This window comes from Ranitomeya variabilis, chromosome 3 (genome assembly GCF_051348905.1).
Source record: "Ranitomeya variabilis isolate aRanVar5 chromosome 3, aRanVar5.hap1, whole genome shotgun sequence".
Lineage (NCBI taxonomy): Eukaryota > Metazoa > Chordata > Amphibia > Anura > Dendrobatidae > Ranitomeya > Ranitomeya variabilis.
Window position 1 is genome coordinate 400451534 of NC_135234.1, and position 25437 is coordinate 400476970.

The 25437-nt window shown below is 44.8% G+C and overlaps 1 protein-coding gene across 1 annotated transcript in view; it reads right to left on the reverse strand.

The window, feature by feature from the left end:
• Positions 1 to 25437, reverse strand: part of LOC143816148 (bone morphogenetic protein 8A-like) — a 223595-nt gene that overhangs the window by 62590 nt on the left and 135568 nt on the right. The window contains exons 2-5 of the mRNA XM_077296175.1: positions 14832 to 15024; positions 14547 to 14695; positions 5542 to 5736; positions 3005 to 3084 (exon numbers count right to left, since the gene is read on the reverse strand). Coding sequence (XP_077152290.1) covers positions 3005 to 3084; positions 5542 to 5736; positions 14547 to 14695; positions 14832 to 15024 — 617 coding nt within the window. The remainder of the gene's footprint in view (positions 1 to 3004; positions 3085 to 5541; positions 5737 to 14546; positions 14696 to 14831; positions 15025 to 25437) is intronic.

The following is a 25437-nucleotide window of genomic DNA, read 5'->3' on the forward strand; positions in this document are numbered from 1 at the left end:
TAACACCCAGGCCAGTAGAATCTCTGCAAAATGCACTCCTGGGTCTTATCTGCCCCCAGGTGACCACCTAACACATGGGAATGAGCTATGTCTAACACCCTGCATCTATAGGGCCCTGGTACCAATAACTGCTCTATCACCTCACCCCTTGGCTTGGTTACTCTATAAAGCAGATCCCCAATCCCATGAGGGAACCGATTGCTGGCACCCGGTTCCTGTGGCCCACCATTTAATACAGTTACATTTTCAAATACCCCTTTTAGAATTAAATCCCTGAGTTGGGTGGTTGCAAAGTTTCCCCTGGACACCTCCAGCTCAGGGACATTGGTCTCAGTGGATGTTGCCTCATCCTCATCGCCAACGAGCACACAAAATGGAAACCTGTCATCTGCAGTCTGTGACGAGGTTTCTTTGGGCGCAACCTGGATGTTGTCTGGACAACCAGACGTCCTCCCTTTCCCCCACAAGTCCCAAAATAACGCAAAGTCCCACCCTATTATAATAGGGTGCAATAGGTCCTTGACCACACCGACCTCATGGGACTTGGAACCACAGTTTGTGTTTATGACCACTTGGGCCACAGGGTAGTCCTTAGCATCACAATGAATACAGCGGACGCCCACCCTATTTTCAGGAATCAGCCGACGGGAAATTATGGTCCACATTAGGGTTACCAAACTCCACGAGTCCAACAGACCAGTCATTTGTACCCCGTTTACTGTTATGGGGCATGCCTGCAGTCCCTCACCTGGTTGAGGGACAGCACTGCAGGCAGGATATGCAACATATGAGCAGTGCCATCCTAGGCTGCAGTCCATTGTCTCAGTGGTCATGGGGCAATGGGCGGCTATGTGACCTGGGGTATGACACCTTCAACAAATTATACTATTGGACGGGGCCTTTGACTCAGATACCTCCTGGGCTTGTGGACTTCCCACCGCCTTTTTGGTGTTCGCCCCCTTTGGGAACTCCAGTATGAGGATGCTCCACCACCTTGCTTGCCCAAGGAACTCTCGACCACCTGGTACCTCTCCACCAGGCTCACTAGGTCATCGGCATTATGGGGATCTCCCTGGGCAACCGAGGATTGCCCCAGCCATGGTAGGAAGTGTATTAACCTGTCCATGACAACCTTCTCTTCTATCTGTGCTGGGAAGGAGGATTCAGGTTGCAACCATTTTTGGACCAGGTGTAGGAGGTCAAACATTTTGGGACTGGGGAGGTTTGTCACTGCGATAGGCCCACTGGTGCACCCGCTGCACTGACAGTCAGAGTCACTCCTAATCGTGCCAAGATCTAAGCCTTTAATTTGGTGTACTCTTGCATCCTGCAGCGCCAAGTCATAATACACCTTCTGCGGTTCACCAGTTAAATATGGCGCCAGAACCTCCGCCCACTGCTCTGAAGGCAATTTCTCCCGCTCCGCCACCCTTTCAAACACCGCCAGGAAACGCCTCTGCGTCATCACCCGGGGTCATCTTTTGCAATACTCTTCTTACCATCTTCCTCACGTGAGAGTCATCACCTGGATTTGGGGTTGGGGTGGTTGCGCTGCCAAGGATTGCCTCAGATAGGAGTTCCATCTGCTGCCGGTGCTGCTGTTGCATCTGCTTGCTGCTGTTGCCACTACTGCAATATCTGTTGCTACTGGAGATTAACCTGCACAAGTTGCTTTATCAATTCCTTCATGTTGTCAGATTTCGCTCCTGCAGCCACTTTCACCCAGGACATGCGATATCTGTGCGGCAGTCACACTGCCCCTTGGGATTCTTGCTGATGCTTCTAGCATCAATTGTAGAGGTTTGTACTCACTCAGCTGTGTTTTAGGTAGGCACAGGAAGCGGTATTGCTGCAATGTCCAGGCAAGTTTATTTAAAGTTCATAAACCGCTCCGGATGGCAAAATGAAACAGAGCCTTTTATGGCACAAAGTAAAAAGTCTATATACCATATAGCGGGTCCGCCCGCTCAGGATAGCGTCTGGTTCTTTAGGCCTCAGCACAGACCAATGCAGATGAGATCCACACATCTTCAGCTCCAGACACTGAATGAGACACTCGCCCTCCATTTTATCTGCCAAACCACGCCCCTGGGGTTGGGATATGCGAGCAGTCATTCCCACCCATCTCTTATGACTGCTTGTAAATCCGGCTCTGGAATGGCCTAATAACTCTATCAGCACTATATGTGCTGGATCATGCTTCCGAGCTCACATCTCCACAGCTAATAGCCGTGATGACACATATATCCCCTAAAGGACTCCTCCGGCGGCCATCTTACAGTATTTAAACTGTAAGTGGGGAACGAGGGATGATGTGCTGCAGTCTGAATCTCAGTATATGGTCACATTCACACGTTCAGTATTTGGTCAGTATTTTAGTATTTTTCGTATTTGTAAGCCAAAACCAGGAGTGGGTGATAAATACAGAAGTGGTGACGTGTTTCTATTATACTTTTCCTCTAATTGTTCCACTCCTGATTTTGACTTACAAATGCTGATGTAAAGTACTGAGCAAATAATGAACATGTGAACATGGCCTATGTGTGAGACTAGTGCTGTGAGAGGAGGAACACAGAAATTATTCTACAGTTTTAGCCAAAGTAAATAAAAAAACAGCAATTTACAGGTCGGATATAATTTTTTTGGCTGTACTACATCCAATAAACATCTATAGCTGCATAAGAAGGTGAATGAGATATGGATCTTTTTTTTACATCTTGACTATGACAACATCTGCAAGGAGTTTGTATATTCTCCCCGTGTTTCATGGGTTTCCTCCGGGTTCTCCGGTTTCCTCCCACACTCCAAAGACATACTGATAGGGAATCTAGATTGTGAGCCCCATTGGGGACAGAGATGACAATTTCTGTAATCGCTGTGGTATATGAAGGTGCTGTATAACCGAAGCGTAATAAACAGAATATATAAATACACTTTTACAATAGAAAGGAAAGAATAACTAAAAGATAAATAGACAATACAATAGACAGTAGTAGATACTTACCAGCCAACCTAAATCTCGAAAGCTCACATATAGCTCATGCCTTTTGCACACTTGCCTGCCTTCTGGTACATGTACATGATCTAAAATGACATATCATATTTTAAATATGTATAAAACTTAAATTACCCTTATCTGACATAAAAGTACATACAATATATGCCTAACAGAGCATGGAATAGTGAATGTGGGTGCATATATCCACATATGGATGTAGACAGTGGGGCTATAGAATCATTGTACAGGTCTTAGACAAGTATATCCACAATCTTAAGCCCCAAATTTGTAGTGGGATATAAATGACAATTTTCCAGAAGTTTCTATGTTGAACATAATAACAACAATCCACAAAAGTCTTTAGTACTAGTGGCAAAAATACAACTAAACAGCAGAAGGTAAAACAACAACACTGAAGAGATCAATGGATATTATGCTTTGTTCTTTATAAATATAAGTTATATACTGAAAAATATTTACAAAGCCGCACATATCCAACACTGAATGTAAAGACTTCTGGTTGTGATGGCTGGATTTTGTATATTTATCTTGCCTTTGCTTGAGCTTCGGATGCACAATAATTTTCCTCTTAAGCTATGAAAACATACACTGATCTTTCTCAAAGCATATAAAATTGTTTCCCACCATAAAAATGTTTATGAAAAATAAAAGTTTAGAGATTTTGTTAGGATGTATGTCATCACATCAACTGGTCGTAAACAGGAAGGTGTCTCGATGACACTGATGGTTGGAGAAGCATCTATGTGACGTCAGTCCTCAAAGCGCAATGGCAGATATAGTCACAAAAAGGCTCATGTGCAGGAACCTTATTGGCTCGCTTACTGCCCGTTAGTTAATATATCAAAGGTTAGACACCAGAGGGTTGAATTTTGAAGCAATACAATCTCATAATCCAATAATTTTTGTTAACTGAGGGATTCATGATTACTTAAAAAAAAAAAAGAGTAAAGTATGCAGCTGCATTTATGGTATGTGTGACCATGGCTAATCATAGCAGCCATTGTTCTAAAGGTACCTTCACACGAAACGACGCTGCAGCGATAGCGACAACGATGCAGATCGCTGCAGCGTCGCTGTTTGATCGCTGGAGAGCTGTCACACAGACCGCTCTCCAGCGACCAACGATGCCGAGGCCCCCGGGGGTAACCAGGGTAAACATCGGGTTACTAAGCGCAGGGCCGCGCTTAGTAACCCGATGTTTACCCTGGTTACCATCGTAAAAGTAAAAAAAACCAAACAGTACATACTCACCATCTGATGTCCGTCAGGTCCCTTGCCGTCTGCTTCCTGCTCTGACTGTGTGCCGCCGTACAGTGAGAGCAGAGCACAGCGGTGACGTCACCGCTGTGCTGTACTTTCACTTTCACTTTGCGGCGCTCAGTCAGTGTGGCAAGCAGAGGGCAAGGGACCTGACGGACATCAGATGGTGAGTATGTACTGTTTTTTTTTTTTACGTTTACGCTGGTAACCAGGGTAAACATCGGGTTACTAAGCGCGGCCCTGCGCTTAGTAACCCGATGTTTACCCTGGTTACCAGTGTAAAATATCGCTGGTATCGTTGCTTTTGCTGTCAAACACAACGATACACGGCGATCGGACGACCAAATAAAGTTCTGAACTTTATTCAGTGACCAGCGACATCACAGCAGGATCCTGATCGCTGCTGCGTGTCAAACTAAACGATATCGCTAGCCAGGACGCTGCAACGTCACGGATCGCTAGCGATATCGTTACAAAGTCGTTTCGTGTGAAGGTACCTTTAGAGGAGAAGTTATCAGTTAATCCTGAAGAGATTTTACTGTATGTTGTTAAATCTGGTTGTACAGGCTGATCAGCACTTGGACAAAAAATAAAGTGATGTAAGGTGACCTTCTTAAGGATCTAATCTGCTATGCAGGCACATTAAAGGGAACATGCTCTATTAAGCTACAGATTTAGGGTTAATTTGCAGGTCAATGAAAGCCCTGCTGCCGAGAGGAAATGAACTTTATTCCTTTCAGTCATAGGGATTGGCCAGCCTGGCTTCAGAGACAGCTCAATGGACAGTGAGAGGCAGCTGAAATCGCTCCCCTGGCACTGACTGACAGTCTGCTCAGTACTGATACCCTGAAGAACCAGCTGTCAGTCAGGATCAGGGCGTGGTTACAGCCACAACTCACTATGTACTCAGCAATGACTGTAGCCATACCAGCCACACGTCTATGACTGAAAGCCAGAGGCTGCCGGGAATACAATTAATTTCGTCCTGGTAGCCAGGCTTTCAGTGTGGGCGGCGGCAGCTTCAGAACGCTAATAAACTGCAGATTATACCCATATCTGCAGGTTAATAGCATTTTTTCACATTACAGGTTCCTTTTCAAGGGGTTTTCAGCCATAAAATACTGTGTTTCTTAGAAAGTATTCATGTGTAGTGAATTAATATTTGAAATACAATTAAAATATAATGCTATATTGTTTTGTGTATCCATTTTTTACATTAGCCATGCAATAGAAGTCAGAAATTATTTCCATAAAAGACTTACCTAATACACCAGGTAGTTTGTTGGGATGTGGTAGATCGCTGTGTTTCTTCTGTTGCCTTTTCTTCAGCTGTTTAATTGCTCTTGTTAATCTGATCTGGTTTTTACTTGCACGGAAAAATGTAACCATGAAAGGCTGTTTTGCACGAGGTGCACGTCTTCCTAAGATACCTGCCAGACTTGGATCAATGCTCTGCCCTATTATGTTAACACACATCATAACAGAAAATTATAATTAAATATTATAAGGTGGCTCAGTATTAGTGCTCTATTCTTGCAGCGCAGGGATCCTGGGTTCAACTCCCACCAAGGACAAAATCTGCAAGGAGGTTGTATGGTCTCCCCTTGTCTGTGTGGGTTTCCCCCACACTCCAAAGATATACCGATAGGGGAATTTAGATTGTCAGCCACAATGGGAAAAGATTAATGGTGCTGTATGAGCAAGTAAAATAATATGTTATGTGATCTAAGTTTTGTAGTACAGGGTGGGCCATTTATATGGATACACCTAAATAAAAAGGGAATGTTTGGTTGTATCAACTTCCTGTTTGTGGCACATTAGCATTTGGGAGGGGGAAAACTTTTCAAGATGGGTGGTGACCATGGCAGCCATTTTGAAGTCAACCATTTTGGATCCAACTTTATTTTTTTCAATGGGAAGAGGGTGCACCACCACATTATGGGTGTCAGGTCCGAGTATTCCTACATGAACAGTTTCCTGGAAAGTGGATTGGTCGTCGTGGGCCAGTTGAATGGCCATCAAGGTCTCCCAATCTGATACCCTTAGACTTTTATCTTTGGGGTCATCTGAAGGCAATTGTCTATGCTGTGAAGGCACGACATGTGCAGCATCTGAAATAACGGATACTGGAAGCCTGTGCTAGCATTTCTTCTGCGGTGTTGCTATCAGTGTGTCAAGAGTGGGAGAAGAGGGTTGCATTGACAATCCAACACAATGGGCAGCACTTTGAACACATTTTATAAGTGGTCATAAACTTGTAAATAACTCATGAAAGAATAAAGTTACGATAAAACCAAGCACACCATTGAGGTTTTTTTGTGAAATTCTCAATAAGTTTGATGTGTCATATGACCCTCTTCCCATTGAAAAAAATAAAGTTGGATCCAAAATGGCCAACTTCAAAATGGCCGCCATGGTCACCACCCATCTTGAAAAGTTTTCCCCTCCCATATACTAATGTGCCACAAACAAGAAGTTGATATCACCAACCATTCCCATTATATTTAGGTGCATCCATATAAATGGCCCAACCTGTATTTTCCCTAATATACAGTGCCTTGAAAAGGTATTCATACCCCATCAACTTTTTTACATTTTTTCACGCTACACTCACAACTTAAATGGATTTTATGTGGCATACCAACATAAACTTGCAAGTATTTCTGAAATGTAGAAGAAATTATACAATGTTTTCTAAGTATTTTACTAATACAAATCTGAAAATGTTAACGTGCGCTTGTAGTCATTGAGTAACCAATTGACTCTGTGTGTAACTTATTCTCAGTATAACTACAGTTGTTCTGTGATGGCCTCAGAGGTTTGATTGAGAATATTAGGGATCAAACAGAATCAAGAAACCCAAGGAACACAACAGACAGGTCAGAGATAAAGTGGAGAAGAGTAAAGCAGGGTTAGGGTATAAAAAAAATAGCACAAGCTCTGAACATCTCACGGAGCACTGTTAAATCCATCATCTAAAAAATGGAATGAGAATGGTACAACTGCAAATCTATCAAGACATGGTCTTTCACCTAAACTGACATCTAGAGGTGTAGTTAGGGTTTTGGTTCAGGGGGGCAAAACTTCTTAGTGGGCCCCTAAACAGGTAACCTTGATTACAACTGTGTGACGCACCCTAATAGGGGAGGAGAGCCTCAGCAGATGACTGCGCTGTTGCTGAAAATAATCTCTATATAAAGACTATATTCCTGCCATATGGTCAGTGGAAAATACCAGTCCTACAGAACATATAAGAGATCACAGCACAGTTACAGATAATGACTTACCGCTGACGTTCTTTCTGATGGAGTCATTCACTTTTCACATCTTTTCCATCTGGCTCAGACCAACATGAAAACTTCTTCCAGCCAGGACTCGGCTGCAGAGAATACAACATAGACTCCTTTCACTTCTCGTATCTTCAGCACTGTCCCCAACGGGACTATTACCAATCTGCACAAACTCCTCATCCTGCAAATACTCCAATGCTGAGCCGCTGCTGCCGTATGTGTCACTATTACTGCACTTACTGTGTGGTTCTCTGTGCCCTCTAAATTCTAAAGCAACCCTCTAGAATATAGTAATGCCGGGTGCAAGTGCCTTAGAAAATAGTGCCCAGATTTTATCCCCTAAAAAGTAATATTGCCCTGTGTGTGCCCCTTTGACAGTCACAGTAACCTGAATTCCCCTATAACAATAAGTGCCCACTTTACATGTAATAATGTCCCAAGTCTCCCCCTGTAAAGCTCCCCTATACAAAGTATGATGTTCTCTTATACACAGTATAATTCCCCCACATTGTATATATACTGACCCCTTAATATCCCCCAAACTATTTAATGGCTCCAACACTGTATGATGGACCCCTCACTGTAATCTCCACACTGTATGATGGCCCCTTAGATAACCTCCATATATGATAATGCACAAGATAGTCCTCAATATAGTATACTGCACTCATCATAGGCCTCCATATAGTATAATGCATTCCCCATAGGCCTCCATAGTATAATGCACTCCCCATAGGTTTCCATATAGTATACTGCACTTCCCATAGGCAGACTCTATTTATAGTGTAATGCACTCCCCATAGGTCTCCATATAGTATACTGCACTCCCATAGGCAGACTCTATAATATAATATACCCCCATAGGCAGACTCTACAGTATAATGCACCCCCCATAGGCAGACTTTATAGTATAATGCAGCCCCTAATATAATGCACCCCCATAGGCAGCCTCTATAGCATAATGCACCCCCATAGGCAGCTTCTATAGCACAATGCATCCCCATAGGCAGCCTCTATAGTGTAATGTAGCCCTTAATATAATGCACCCCATAGGCAGCCTCTATAGTATAATGCAGCTCATAATATAATGCACCCCATATGCAGCCTCTATAGAATAATGCAGTCCTTAATATAATGCACCCCCATAGGCAGCCTCTATAGTGTCATGCAGCCCCTAACATAATGCACCCCCACAGGCAGCCTCTATAGAATAATGCAGCCCCTAACATAATGCACCCCCACAGGCAGCCTCTATAGAATAATGCAGCCCCTAACATAATGCACCCCCACAGGCAGCCTCTATAGAATAATGCAGCCCCTAATATAATGCACCTCCACAGGCAGCCTCTATAGTGTAATGCAGTTATTAATATAATGCACTCCCCATAGGCAGCTACTATAGTGTAATACAGCCCCTAATACAATGCAACCCCATAGGCAGACTCTATAGTGTAATGCAGCCCCTAATATAATGCACCTCCATAGGCAGCCTCTATAGCATAATGCACCCGCATTAAAAAAAAATAATAAATGCTCACCTCTCTTCCTCCTGGTTACTGCTCTGAGCGCCCGCACATCCGCAGGTGCCGAGTAGTGATGAAGTCTTCGCGCCTGCTGTCAGTGTCGGCGTCGGTGACATCAGAATCTGAGAGGGGGATGATGGGAGAGGGAGCGTAGCACTCCTTCTTTCATCTATACAGTCAGCTGTATCGATACAGTTGAACCTGCGATGACAGGTGGGGGGCCCACTGCTGGCACCAGGCCCCCCACCGTCTGCTGAGGGGCCCCATAGCGGCTGGGTGGAAGAGCAGGGAGATCAATTCTGCCTGCTCTGCCACAGAATGTAACTGTATTGGCGTGCTGTGCATGCTGATACAGTTACAGTAGTGTAGCTCCGGGTGGGCCCTCTTAGAGCGCGAGGCCCGGGGCGACCGCCCCCTCTACCCCCAGTAGCTATGCTACTGCTGACATCCAAAGAAAGGAGAGCACTAATTAGAGATGCAGCCAAGAGGCCTATGGTCACTTTGGAGAAGCTGCAGACATCCGCAGCTCAGGTGGGAGAATCTGTCCATACGACAACTATTAAGCTGCCATCACACTAGCAGAATTTGGTCAATATTTTATATCAGTATTTGTAAGCCAAAACCAGGAGTAGAACAATTAGAGGAAAGGTATAATAGAAACATATGCACAACTTCTGGATTTATCACCCACTCCTGGTTTTAGCTTACAAATACTTATGTAAAATACTGACCAAATACTGCTAGTGTGACAGCAGCCTTAGTCGTACACGCCACAAATCTGAGCTTATGGAAGACTGGCAAGAAGAATGCCATTTTTGAAAGCAAGCCAGAAGAACTCCCATTTGTCGTTTTCAAAAAGCCATATAGGGAACACAGCTAGCATGTGGAAGAAGGTGCTCTGGTCAGATGAGACCAAAGTATAACTTTTGGGGTTAAATGCTTAGTAAGCATACATGTGCAACTCCCCAAGTAACAGGTTGTTGGCAGTGATGTTGCTTTCCTTTCGGGGAGGGTGATGCCACGCTTGGAGGCAAGTGAGATTCTTTCTATCAGGTAATCTTGCACACAACACCTTCTGACTCCAGGCCAGGAAGGGGAGCTAAATACCCGGTTTTAGGGCAGCTTCCCTGAATAAAGATCCGGGTCTGGAGGAGGAGCCAGTTAGTTGTAGCCAGTTGTAGAGGAGTGAGGAAAGGAGAAGGACGTCTGGAACAGACAGAGAGGCCTAGCAGCCACCTGGGAGCTGCAGCCAGGGCCGGCGTCAGCACCCGGCGCACTCGGGCAAGTGCCGGGGCCCTGGCGAGATGGGGGGGCCCACTCACGCTGTAAGAGATCCATCTGGCCGTTCAATTTGTGCTGGCACAAGCATCTTCTCACTGTCAGTGCAGGGCAAGGCACATAGGGGTTAAGAAGGCAGCCAGCGTGACACTGTTTGTGGGCGGAGAGAGCACGTTCTCTTGCTTTGCTCTCCGTCCGCCCCTCGCTGGCTGCACTCGCTCACTGACTGCTGAAGTTATCAGATTCAGGCAGCCTGATTCCGGAGGTGGAGGAGCTCCTAACCGCCCTGAGTGAGTGCGATGTATCGCTGTATTCTGACAGTCTGGGTGACCTGGGGCGGCCACAGCTGATATACTGTATATTATATACTTCAGCAGCCGCCCAGGCCCCCAGCACCTGTCCTGTATATGTATATACTGTATCTATACAGCCTGTATGACAGTATATATAATATATATACAGGACAGGTGCTGGGGGCCTGGGCTGCGCGGCTGTTGAAATATATATACACTGCACAGTACCATCACTGCCCTGTATATATACACTGCACAGTACCGCTCCTCCTGTCCTGTATATATACACTGCACAGTACCATCACTCCCCTGTATATATACACTGCACAGTACCGCTCCTCGTGTCCTGTATATATACACTGCACAGTACCACTCCTCCTGTCCTGTATATATACACTGCACAGTACCATCACTGCCCTGTATATATACACTGCACAGTACCATCACTCCCCTGTATATATACACTGCACAGTACCGTTCCTCGTGTCCTGTATATATATACACTGCACAGTACCACTCCTCGTGTCCTGTATATATACACTGCACAGTACCATTCCTCCTGTCCTGTGTATATATACACTGCACAGTACCATTCCTCCTGTCCTGTGTATATATACACTGCACAGTACCACTCCTCCTGTCCTGTATATATACACTGCACAGTGCCATCACTCCCCTGTAATGTATACACTGCACAGTACCATCACGCCCCTGTATATATACCGTGCACAGTACCATCACTCCCCTGTATATATACACTGCACAGTACCGCTCCTCGTGTCCTGTATATATACACTGCACAGTGCCATCACTCCCCTGTAATATATACACTGCACAGTACCATCACGCCCCTGTATATATACCGTGCACAGTACCATCACTCCCCTGTATATATACACTGCACAGTACCGCTCCTCGTGTCCTGTATATATACACTGCACAGTGCCATCACTCCCCTGTAATATATACACTGCACAGTACCATCACGCCCCTGTATATATACACTGCACAGTACCGCTCCTCGTGTCCTGTATATATACACTGCACAGTGCCATCACTCCCCTGTAATATATACACTGCACAGTACCATCACGCCCCTGTATATATACCGTGCACAGTACCATCACTCCCCTGTATATATACACTGCACAGTACCGCTCCTCGTGTCCTGTATATATACACTGCACAGTGCCATCACTCCCCTGTAATATATACACTGCACAGTACCATCACGCCCCTGTATATATACACTGCACAGTACCATCACTCCCCTGTATATATACACTGCACAGTACCGCTCCTCGTGTCCTGTATATATACACTGCACAGTGCCATCACTCCCCTGTAATATATACACTGCACAGTACCATCACGCCCCTGTATATATACCGTGCACAGTACCATCACTCCCCTGTATATATACACTGCACAGTACCGCTCCTCGTGTCCTGTATATATACACTGCACAGTGCCATCACTCCCCTGTAATATATACACTGCACAGTACCATCACGCCCCTGTATATATACACTGCACAGTACCATCACTCCCCTGTATATATACACTGCACAGTACCGCTCCTCGTGTCCTGTATATATACACTGCACAGTGCCATCACTCCCCTGTAATATATACACTGCACAGTACCATCACGCCCCTGTATATATACCGTGCACAGTACCATCACTCCCCTGTATATATACACTGCACAGTACCGCTCCTCGTGTCCTGTATATATACACTGCACAGTGCCATCACTCCCCTGTAATATATACACTGCACAGTACCATCACGCCCCTGTATATATACACTGCACAGTACCATCACTCCCCTGTATATATACACTGCACAGTACCGCTCCTCGTGTCCTGTATATATACACTGCACAGTGCCATCACTCCCCTGTAATATATACACTGCACAGTACCATCACGCCCCTGTATATATACACTGCACAGTACCATCACTCCCCTGTATATATACACTGCACAGTACCGCTCCTCGTGTCCTGTATATATACACTGCAGAATTTTCAATAGCTATCACTCATGTAAGAAGTGAAATCTGGCATTGTACTATACCTATATTTCTCTGCTGTATTTGTGCATTATGAATCGCGGTATGTGTTAAAGGGGGGGCCCACTGAGACTCTTTCACCCGGGGCCCTCAAAAACCTGGAGCCGGCCCTGGCTGCAGCCTCTGGAAAGAGTGAGAATTTGAAGGAGTTGAATAGTGGAGGAGCTTAGAGGGAATAAGCACAGTGGAGGAAGAGGCTCAGGAGGGGAACAGCGGAAGGACACCCTAAGAGCCGAAGCGCAGAAGCCGGGTACCGTGAGCCCTAGGCCGTGTTGTTCTCCAGGATGCGCGACAGAACCGGAGGGCATAGGACTGTATGTCAATTGCCAGCATCAAGTCTGAGGTGCAGCAGTAATCTGAGAGCCCGGGTCATGATAGAGACCCTATAAACAGGCTCGCACTGCCTATTGTACAGACATCTGTCTTAGTTGCAAGTCCCCTCTCTCCTGTCCTAAGCTTTAAGTGGCAGGGACCTCACCAACTAAAATAGCGCAAGTAGGAAAGGCTTATGGCCCTCACCTGGGAGAGGGATCTCCTATTGTCTCCAAGCCGGCCGGACCACAGCTACCCTGCACTTGGTACCCTGGACTGAGGACTGCTCAGTAAACCAGGTAAAGACTGCAAACCTGTGTCCTCGTTCTTTACTATACCATCCACCACACCATCTGTGACTTACACCAGAGAAGCCCTGGGGACCCCGCTTCACCTGTGGGAAACGTCACCATCTTGCTGCATAACATCACCACAGAGGACCCCTTTAAGCAACGTCGGTCCCTACTGACCGAGAACCACAGGCAATAGACTTTATACCATATTCCCTTTAAAGACCTTTCCCCTTTAATTGGACGCCCAGGGCCACGGACCGGGTCGCAGCCACCGTGACATCCTCTTTAAGACCGGACCTGGTACCGAGTACCCCGCGGCCCTGGCAGGCGTTTCACATGATACAATTAATATTAATATAATTAATATTAATAATAAGAAGAATTAATTTCAGCCTATTATTTTGGTCTCCATAACAGTCACGCTCTCTCATGTGGTCCCTCAGGAAAATGAATTGCCCACCTGTCCTCTAATATACTGACTCAGTGGGGGCTGAATACAAATGCACACTGCAATTTTCAGATTTATATTTTTAAAATAATTAGAAAACCATGTCTCATTTATTTTACACTTCACAAATGCTACTTGTTGTTGGTATATCACATGCAATCCCAATAAAATACATTTAACTTTGTGGGTGTAATGTGAAAAAATATGGAAAGTCCCAGGGTATGAATACGGTACTTTTTCAAGGCGTTGTATTTGTTTACATACCGAAAACAGTGTGCTAGTATAGATGAACATTGTTTCTTTTAATTATCACACTGACATAATTAAATTCAAACTCAGCCTCTTTTCAGTTCACCTAGGGGGTAGCCTACATATGAGGTGCATACAGTATTTGAAAAGTACTTCTATGGCATACGTTTAGCTAACAGAAATCTTTTGCTACATTGTGCATATAGACAGAATGTACATCTGTGATGTGATTTGAGCATAGCTTTTAAAACGTTATTACACCCCAGTAGCATAATAAAGAAGACCATTTGTGAGATAGTGATTTGCTCATGTAAATCACAAGAGGATCCCCTGAAGGGAGCTGCTCATTTATTGCTGTTGAAGGGACCTCTTACTGCCAATTTTGAGCTACAGGAGCTAAAACAGTTTGCAAAAGTAAAAGATATTTATATATATTGTGCCCCACCTCCCAAAAAGATGGATCAACCCATCTCTTCATGAGTAATGAAAAAAAGTTTATCCTCACCATCATCATTCTCTACGTAGAGGCGCAGCCCTGAATTAAATTTTGAGTTAAGTAACCAGTGGTTACTAGCTGCTGTCACATCGAAGACCAGCCACCCTTCATCCCCAGGCTGTATGCTCTCATGGTCCAGCAAAGTTAACTCAGGCTGCCTATAGAAGAGAGATATTATATACATACACTTTATATCATCAGCGAGACTTCTAATTAGAATTACACCTTAAGAAATGTTGAATTTACGGGCAGACTGATGCCATTTACTATTATCAGTAAGATAAAGCCACCTACCGGTTTGCATGCTCTCTGTGTATCTCGTAGATACTGATGTGAAGAGTCCTGTTTAAGTTCCGTAAAAAACTGCGAGTTTTAAAAAGTCGAAACTCTGCTGCCGTCACAGACTCTCCAGTTGGAATCTGAGTCATGTCAAACTTAAACTCTTTCCAGTAAGGCTTCTGATAAAAGATATCTCTGTCATTTTCAACTGTAAACATAGAAAGTATAATTTTCTTATTCACTTTCAATCCTAATGTCACCATTAATTAGGGCAACTGTGCCTCACTGTAATTAAATACAGCAAAATACATGAAGGTTCAGCCCAAAAATGACTAAAACACTGGCATAGAATTCTAATAATAGAAATCTTTACAGATTATACATCCATTAGCAGAAATAAGGGATAGCTGACCATACAATAAGGGATAACTTACTGATTACCAACCGATGGGATCCCCAGTGTTCCCAAGAAAGGGGCTCTGGAACTCAGTAAATTACTTTGCAGAGCCCTGTCTTGAACGGAGTGGAGGTGTGTGTGCTTGACCTTCATTTTTCCATGGAACTACTGTAATCTGTTTTCTCCAGCAGTCCCACAGACAATGAATGGAGTGGGGTCAAGATAGCATACCTCTGGTCCATTCAAGAACCCAGGTTCCAGAGCCCCAATCTGTGGATTACTGGTGGTCCCCGTGGTCAGACCCCAGACGATCAGAAACTTATCCCCTTTCTTGAAGATAGGGTATAAATTACGATTTTTGGAATAACCCTTTAATTGAAGTATCATCAAGAGAAATGGGAGTAAACAAACCTCAAGTTCTCCTGTCACGCAGCTGCAATGCCGGTAAATACAAGCTCCACTCGGTGGCAATAGAGTGGAGAAAGGACAGCAAGACCAGACCTTCAATGCAGCAGCAAGGCCACCACCAGGTGACAGCAGAATAGTCAAAACAAGCCAGGTCGATATAAGACTGTAGCACAGAACGAAAGAAATAAGCAAACACAGAGTCAACAACAAGCCAAATGGGTCAATACCGGTCAAGAGCAGATATGCCAAAGACAAGAGACAAAACCACAGGTCAGGGGCCAAGCCAAGTCAAAACTAGAGAGTCAATACACGAAAGGGGGACACTGAGTCGGAAAGGGAAGAGGGGAAAAACAGACACAGGATCAGTAAGCAAGCAGCAGGGCAAATCAGGGTAAACGGAGTCAACTACACACGCTGTAGGCAGAAACTATAACTGACATGGTCTGCAGGACACAGCGGAGAGTAAGACTGCCTAGTGCACTCAAAGCGTGTTGACTGGGTGCTGCCCACCATGTACATTTTTCTTTTGTATGCACTATATTTTCTTTTGAAAAAGAAAAAGAAAAGGAAAATCCAGTCCTGTTGAGCCGGACTCCAATTTTTTCTATTTTCCTTTTACAAAAAGCCCTCCAGAATTTGGACACAAATTGTACCCCTCTATCAGAAACAGCACTCAAAGGCACACCATGCAGCCGCACCACGTATTCAACAAACAACCTCGATAGTGTTTCAGCATTAGGCAGGCTTGCCAAAGGTTAAAAATGCACCTATTTACTGAATCTCTCCACCACCACCCAGACCACAGTTTTGCCATTGGAAGGAGGGATATCAGTGATAGAGTGCATGGACAAATGAGTCCAAGGTCTATCCGGAATTGGCAATGGCACCAATTCCCTGGCTGACCGGTTATGGGAACTCTTAGCATGGGCACAAGTATCACAAGCAGACACAAACACAGCAACATCAGAGGCCATAGAGGACCACCAAAACAGCCTAGCAATAGCTCTTCGAGTGGCGCAACTCCTGGAGCACCCTCAACCGGTACTGAACAGGGACGAAGACCTTGTTATCAGGCAATGATGGAGGAGCAAGAGACTGAGCCTCATGAATCTCCTGCTCCAATTCTGAGGACACTGCTGCCATGACCACCCCATGCAGAAAAATGGAGGAAGGAGGTTCGGAAGGTGATATTGGATCCAAGCTATGAGACAAGGCATTGGCCTTGACATTTTTGGAACCAGGTCGAAAGGTAATGAGAAAATGAAAGCATGAGAAAAAGCGACCACCTCGCCTATCTAGGAGTTAAACATTTGGCACACTCAATGTAGGACAGGTTCTTGTTGTCAGTAATCACCATGATCCGATGAACAGCTCCCTCCAAAAAGTGCCTCCATTCTTCCAAAGCCAATTTGATGGCCAATAACTCCCGATTCCCGACATTCTAATTTCTCTCTGCAGGAGAGAATTTCTTAGAGAAAATTAGTCAAAGTGGCAACACCGGGCGGACAACACCGCCCCCACCCCCACCTCCGATGTGTCCACCTCAACAATAAACGGTTCAGATGGATAGGGCTGGACCAACACAGGAGCATACATAAAGCATTCCTTAAATGCCGAAACTCCTGGAGCTGACTAGTTTTTAAGATCTGCCGCCTTACGAGTAAGATCCATGAGGGGCTTGACCACCTGTGAAAACCCCTTAATGAATTTCCTCTAGTAATTGGCAAACCCCAAAAAACGCTGAAGACCCTTCAGGTCTCTGGGTTGCACCCAATCCACAATGACCTGTACCTTCCGAGGGTCCATACAAAACACCTTGGCAGACAGGATGAACCCCGAAAAAGAGTTCTCACATAACCTCTGGAGAACTGCACGTAGATGACCCATGTGATCTTGTTTGTCCAATGAGAATACCAGGATATCATCTAAGTAAACCACCATAAAGCACCAATGAAATCAGAAAATACATGGTTAATAAAATTCTGAAAGACGGCTGACGCGTTAGTGAAACCAAAGGGCATAACCAAATTCTCAAACAAACCCTCAGAGGTGAGAAATGCTGTTTTCCACTCAACCCTTCCTCAATACAGATAAGGTTATATGCACCCCTGAGGTCCAATTTAGAAAACCACTTGGCCCCAGATAATTGTTTAAACAAATCAGGGATGAGCGGAAGGGGATAAGTATTTCTCACTGTGATCTTATTTAATTCCCGAAAATCGAGGCACGACATTAACCACCATCTTTATTTTTTACAAAAAAGAATCCAGCCGCCACTGGAGAGTCAGAGGGGCGTATGTGACCCTTACGTATGCTTTCAGAGATATACTGTAATAATTATAGGGGATAACTCAGGAGACTCTCTGCGTGGAACAAGACAACTAGAGGACACAGTTTATAAGTGGTAAAGTCTATATTATCACACGGTGATTCAACAGGTGCAGAGAGAAACTCAAGTCCACAACACTTGGTGCAAATAATAAACGCAGCTTAGCAGTCTATAGGAAACTTCAGAGGAAAATTCAATCAAGCAGAAAGTCTATGAAGCACAGTTATTCTTGAGGATACTTGACACAAATAAATCCTTGTCTTAGTCCAGGCACAGATAGATATGCTTATTAGGCAGTTCAAATCATATCTTAGCTCAACCAGGGAGGCCTGGTTAATAGTCTCAGGTTATTGCAAAGCAGAAACAGCTTACATGTCCAGCAAATGCAGATGGAAGTAAACACGAACAGCAGATGAAGGAGGATTACTGGAAACTTGTGTATGCAGCAGGAACTCAGAGCTGAGTAGCAGGATCCCCACACAGGTTCACAGGAGCAGGTGTATAGCCAGGGAGTAATCAGAGGTCAGGAGCTGGATGCAAGGCAGAATACTCTAGCACAGACTGAAGGCTGGGGTGGAGTTTTATAGCAGGAAGACACAGTGCACATGAGACCAAAGACGCCATCTTGGAAAAGGGCAGTAATGCACAAAAGGTAAAAAATGTTCAGAGTCCTGACATATACTCTTTTATAGCGGTACGCTCCGGGACAGAGAGATTGTACAGATGGGCCTTGGGCAATTTAGCACCCGGAATCAGATTGATAGCACAATCAAAAGGGGTGGTAAGACCTCGGCCTCCTTTTCAGAAAAAACATCCTCAAAATCCTTCAGGTACTTCAGAATACCCTCCAGACTTGCGGATGACACCAGTACAGAGGTAAGACAACCTTTAACACAATTAGGACCCCATTTAACAATGTCCTGAGATTCCCAGTCAATTACAGGATTGTGTAACTGTAACCAAGGAAATCCCAACACCAGTCTCGCAGGAAGATTGTCGAGAACAAAGCATGAAATATGTACCTGGTACAATAATCCCACCTTCAGGAGGCACTCTTCCGACACAAATTTAATAACATTCTTAGCCAATGGTGTTTTGCCAATGGCCACAATATAAATAGGAGTCTCAAGCCTAACTGTCCCTAACTTGCACTTGGTCACCAAGTTAGAGTCAATAAAGTTCATGGACGACCCGCAGACCACGAAAGCAGAAGTGAGCGTGAAGCATTTCCTACAACAAAGTTCCACTTCCAACAATATTTTATGAAATGATGAAAAAAGTACCTGAGAGTCTGGGTGAACTCCATGGTAGTCACCCAGACTTAGGCGTTTCCCGACCCTTTGAAAGTCGGTGGGCAGGAGGGGCAGTCCTTTTTCCAATATCCGGGATTTCCACAGTAGAAACACAATTTGCCTTCGCGTCACAGTTTTCTCTCTTTCTCCCTGAAGTTGATTGCCCCCACCTCCATAGGTTCAGAAGGTGGCATAACAACAGGAGTAGCAGGAAGCAAATGAACCTCTCGCTGCACTACACCTCTCTCCCGTGGCCTTCGATCCATACAGACAGCCGAGTCATGGCCTCCTCCAAGGAGCTGGGTGGTGGATGGAGAGCCAGAGCATCCTTCAGGTGATCCGACAGTCTTCTCCTGAACTGACATCTAGTGCAGAGTCATTCCCGGACACCTCATTGGACCATCGTCGGAACTCAAAGCAATACCATTTGGCCGAGAGCTTACCCTGAAAGAGACCCATGATAGTGTCCTCTGCCACTCTGATCCAGTCTGGTTCATCAAAAATAAGTCCTAATGCCTCAAAGAACCTATCAACAGACATACGTTCAGGGGCAGTGTCAGGTAAAGAGTAAGCCCACAATTGAGGTCCCTCCCGAAGTAAGGAAATAATTATCCCCACCCACTGACTCATTACCAGAGGATCGGGGTCTAAGAGAAAACAGCAACTTATAACTCTCCCTGAACGTACGGAGCTTCTCCTTTTCTCCGGGGAAGGTATCTGGAAGCCTGACCGTAGGTTCAGGAGAGTGCAGCGAAACATCAACAGTGTCAGAGTGCTTACAGACAGATTGATAAATAGATCCCTTAAGAGATTTAACCATTTCAGAATTCTCCCTCTGCAGTTGGTTATGAGACATGACCAGAGCCCTACAGACCACAGACAAATCCTACATTATCTGTGTCAAACTAGACATCTGATCCGCCAAGGTATGGAGCAGATCCATAGAAAGAGGAGCAGAGAAAAAAGAACTGTCTGTTTTGGTCAGTTATAATGTCACGCTGCTGCAATGCAGGTAAATGCAAGCGCCACTAGGTGGCAATAGAGTGGAGGAAGGACAGCACACAGCAAGACCAGACCTTCAATGCACCGGCGAGGCCACCACCAGGTGGCAGCAGAATAGTCAAAACAAGCCAGGTCGATATAAGACTGTAACGCAGTACTAAAGGAGTAAGCAAACACAGAGTCAACAACAAGCCAAATGGGTCAATACTGGTCAGAAGCAGATATGCCAAAGACAAGAGACAAAATCACAGGTCAGGGTCCAAGCCAAGTCAAAACCAGAGAGTCAATACATGAAAGGGAAACACTGAGTCAGGAAGGGAAGAGAGGAAAAACAGACACAGCTTCAATAAGCAAGCCGCAGGACAAATCAGGGTAAACGGAGTCAGCTACACACGCTGTAGGCAGAAACTATAACTGACATGGTCTGCAGGACACAGCAGAGATAAATAGCAAACCTGAGTCCAGACTGAGGCTGAGAAAGTTAACCCCTGGCATGACCAGACCGGAAAAAGGGGAAGACAGGACTCAAAACTCGGTCTGGATCATGACACCTCTTGACCCATGTGTTTAATAATGTTACCCAAAGAAGCCCAATTTGATCTATGCTTTAGGTCCACCATAACTGTATGTTTATACACCCCTAATTGATAAAACAGGGATGCAAAAATAGATAGATAGATAGATAGAAGTTTCATAAATTTTCTAAATCGGCAAAAGTGGTGCAAGCTCTCTAGACTCCCTAAACAGTTTTCTCACTTTTAAAAAAGTTATTACATTTTAAATTTTTACCAATGGAAACAACTACCAAGCTAAAATTTTTGCGTCATCATAAAAGTTCAAAGGTGCATAATCCTGTGAAAACCTTTGAGCACAGTTTTGACAATTTTACATAGATGCAAGATAAAGCCATGATAAAGTGAAATGAGGAGAGCAAAAAATCAGAAAGAAGAGGGGGAGTTAGAAAAAAATGAGGTAGGGAAAGTATAAATTAGAGGGTAGGAGGGACAAATGAAGAAAGTTGGAAGGGTGTTTTTTTATGTTACATAGTTATCTATCTCGGAGGCTGGTACATGAGATATCAATAAGCAAAAGGTCGAAAAGTAGGATAAGTGTCAGTTTGAATACTGGTCATTAAGCATATGGAACAGGTCAGATTTCCATTTTCATACATAATAATGAATAGCATAATGGATAGACTGTTCAGTGAGTAAAAAAACAACTAAAATAAGACTGTGAGGGCATGTTCCACAAACGTGTTCAAGGGATGTAATAGGATATGAAGGGTTATAAATTAGTAGGAAACTCATGAGTTCACAAAATTCATCATTGCTTACTTAGCATATATCTAAAATTTCCTGACTGGGGTCAGTGTTGTGAACTCCGTTTTCAGGCTCCCTCTTGTGGTCACAGATGGTATTGTGTGACTTTGGTTTTTTGGCTCCCCCTGGTGGTTTGGTTTATTATCCTGCGGGTCTGCTGGATCAGCTGCCTCGTTATTCACCAGGGAGGCTCCTATTTAGCTCTGCTTCACTTCCACTTGTTGCCGGCTGTCAATGTATTCAGTGCTATTCTGATTACTCCTAATTATCTCATTTTCTGCCTCTTCAGGATAAGCTAAGTTCTCTTTGAATATTTTTTGCTCATCTGCCTGCAATATGATTTCTGTGTATGATGAGTCTAGTCCAGCTTGCTAACATGTGATTTCTTTTTGCTGGTAAGCTCTGAGGTACGGAGTTGCTTCCCCCGCACCGTTAGTTGGTGCGGGGGCTCGAGCAATGTCTGCGTGGATATTTTGAATAGGGTTTTTTATTGACCGCACAGTTTCCTTCCTATTTTCTGCTATCTAGTATTAGCGGGCCTCATTTGCTAAATCTGATTTCATCTCTGCGTTTGTGCTTTCCCCTTAACTCACCGTTAATATTTGTGGGGGGCTATTCTATATCTTTGGGGTCATTCCACTGAGGCAAGTGAGGACTTACTTTCCCTCCAGGAATAGTCAGTTTCTCAGGCCGTGACGAGACGTCTAGGATTTTTAGGTAACGTTCCACGGCTGCCTATAGTTGTTTGCGGATAGGATCAGGTTGCGGTCAATCTAGTTACCACTTCCCCAGAGCTAGTAGTCTGTTCAGTTACTTAGCTAGTCCGACCTGCGATCCTGGCCACTAGGATCATAACAGTACAGCCGGCCTATAAAGTGTTAATTGCATGGCAGAAGCAGGAGAAAAGAAGCTTGGAGATATTTTTTTTTTTTTTTTTGCTGCCGTGTGTCTAGCTGCTGTGTGTCTGGCTTATCTCCTCCTCTTAATCTTGGTGTGGCTCTTAGTTCAGCTGCTGATATGGATATCCAGAGTTTAGCCTCCAGTGTGGATCATCTTGCTGCAAGGGTACAAAGTATTCAGGATTTTGTTGTGCACAGTCCTATGTCAGAGCCTAGAATACCTATTCCGGAGTTGTTTTCTGGAGATAGATCTAGGTTCCTGAATTTTAAGAACAATTGCAAGTTGTTTCTTTCTTTGAAACCTCGTTCCTCTGGGGATTCTGTTCAGCAAGTTAAGATTATTATTTCTTTCTTGCGTGGCGATCCTCAAGATTGGGCTTTCGCATTGGCTCCAGGGGATCCTGCATTGCTCAGTGTGGATGCGTTTTTTCTGGCCCTTGGATTGCTCTATGAGGAACCTAATCTTGAGAACCAGGCTGAAAAAGCGTTGTTGGCCCTCTCTCAGGGGCAAGATGATGCAGAGGTGTACTGCCAGAAATTTCGGAAATGGTCGGTGCTTACTCAATGGAATGAGTGTGCCCTGGCTGCAAATTTCAGAAAAGGTCTTTCTGAAGCCATTAAGAATGTCATGGTGGGGTTCCCTACGCCTGCAGGTCTGAATGAGTCAATGACTCTGGCCATTCAGATTGATCGGCGTTTGCGGGAGCGCAAACCTGCGCACCATTTGGCGGTGTCTTCTGAACAGACACCTGAGTCTATGCAATGTGATAGAATTCTGACCAGAAGTGAACGGCAAAATTATAGACGGCAAAATGGGTTGTGCTTTTACTGTGGTGACTCAGCTCATGTTATCTCAGCATGCTCTAAGCGCACAAAAAAGATTGATAAATCTGTCACCATCGGTACTTTACAGCCTAAGTTTATTTTGTCTGTTACCCTGATTTGTTCTCTGTCATCTTACCCGGTTATGGCTTTTGTGGATTCAGGTGCTGCCCTGAGTCTGATGGATTTGTCATTTGCCAGGCGCTGTAATTTTGTTTTGGAGCCTTTAAAATTCCCTATTCCACTAAGGGGAATTGATGCTACACCATTGGCTACGAATAAACCTCAGTACTGGACACAAGTGACCATGTGCATGACTCCTGTTCATCAGGAAGTGATTCACTTTCTTGTATTGCATAATTTGCAAGATGTTGTCGTGTTGGGCCTGCCATGGTTGCAGACTCATAATCGAGTCCTGGATTGGAAAGCAATGTCTGTGTCAAGTTGGGGTTGTCAGGGAATTCATGGCGACGCTCCTGTGGTGTCAATTGCTTCATCCACTCCTTCTGAGGTCCCTGCGTTTTTGTCAGATTACCAGGATGTATTTGATGAGCCCAAACTCAGTTCTCTACCTCCTCATAGGGATTGTGATTGTGCTATAAATTTGATTCCTGGTAGTAAGTTTCCTAAGGGACGACTTTTCAATTTGTCAGTGCCGGAGCATGCTGCTATGCGGAGTTATATAAAGGAGTCTTTGGAGAAAGGACTTATTCGCCCCTCCTCCTCCCCTCTTGGTGCGGGGTTCTTTTTTGTGGCTAAGAAGGATGGTTCCTTGAGACCTTGTATTGATTATCGCCTTCTAAACAAAATCACGGTCAAATTTCAGTATCCCTTGCCATTGTTATCTGATCTGTTTGCTCGCATTAGGGGGTCTAGTTGGTTCACCAAGATAGATCTTCGTGGTGCGTATAACCTTGTGCGTATTAAGCAGGGTGATGAATGGAAAACTGCATTTAATACGCCCGAAGGCCATTTTGAGTACTTGGTGATGCCTTTTGGACTTTCTAACGCTCCTTCTGTCTTTCAGTCCTTTATGCACGACGTCTTCCGCGAATATCTGGATAAATTTATGATTGTGTATCTGGATGATATTCTGGTTTTTTCGGATGATTGGGAGTCCCATGTTAAGCAGGTCAGGATGGTGTTTCAGGTCCTGCGTGCCAATGCTTTATTTGTGAAGGACTCAAAATGTCTTTTTGGAGTCCAGAAGGTCTCTTTTTTGGGTTTCATTTTTTCTCCTTCTGCTATTGAGATGGACCCAGTCAAGGTTCAGGCTATTCATGACTGGACTCAGCCTACATCTGTTAAGAGTCTTCAGAAGTTCTTGGGTTTTGCTAATTTTTACCGTCGCTTCATCGCTAATTTTTCTGGTGTTGTTAAGCCATTGACGGATTTGACCAAGAAGGGTTCTGATGTTACTAATTGGTCTCCTGCGGCTGTGGAGGCCTTTCGGGAGCTGAAGCGCCGGTTTTCTTCGGCTCCGGTCTTATGTCAGCCAGACGTCTCCCTTCTTTTCCAGGTCGAGGTTGATGCTTCTGAGATTGGAGCGGGGGCTGTTTTGTCGCAGAGAAGCTCTGATGGCTCTGTGATGAAGCCATGTGCTTTCTTTTCAAGAAAGTTTTCGCCTGCCGAGCGGAATTATGATGTTGGTAATCGGGAGTTGTTGGCTATGAAGTGGGCATTTGAGGAGTGGCGACATTGGCTCGAGAGAGCTAAGCATCGTGTGGTGGTCTTGACTGATCACAAGAATTTGATTTATCTCGAGTCGGCCAAGCAGCTGAATCCTAGACAGGCTCGTTGGTCGTTGTTTTTCTCTTGTTTTGATTTCGTGGTCTCATACCTGCCTGGTTCGAAGAATGTGAAGGCTGATGCTCTTTCTAGGAGTTTTGTGCCTGACTCTCCTGGTGATTCAGAGCCAGCTGGTATCCTCAGAGAAGGGGTGATTTTGTCTGCCATCTCCCCAGATTTGCGACGAGTGCTGCAGGAGTTTCAGGTGGATAGACCTGACCGTTGTCCACCGGAGAGACTGTTTGTCCCGGATAGATGGACCAGCAGAGTTATTTCCGAGGTTCATTCTTCGGTGTTGGCAGGCCATCCTGGGATTTTTGGTACCAGAGATTTGGTGGCTAGGTCCTTCTGGTGGCCTTCCTTGT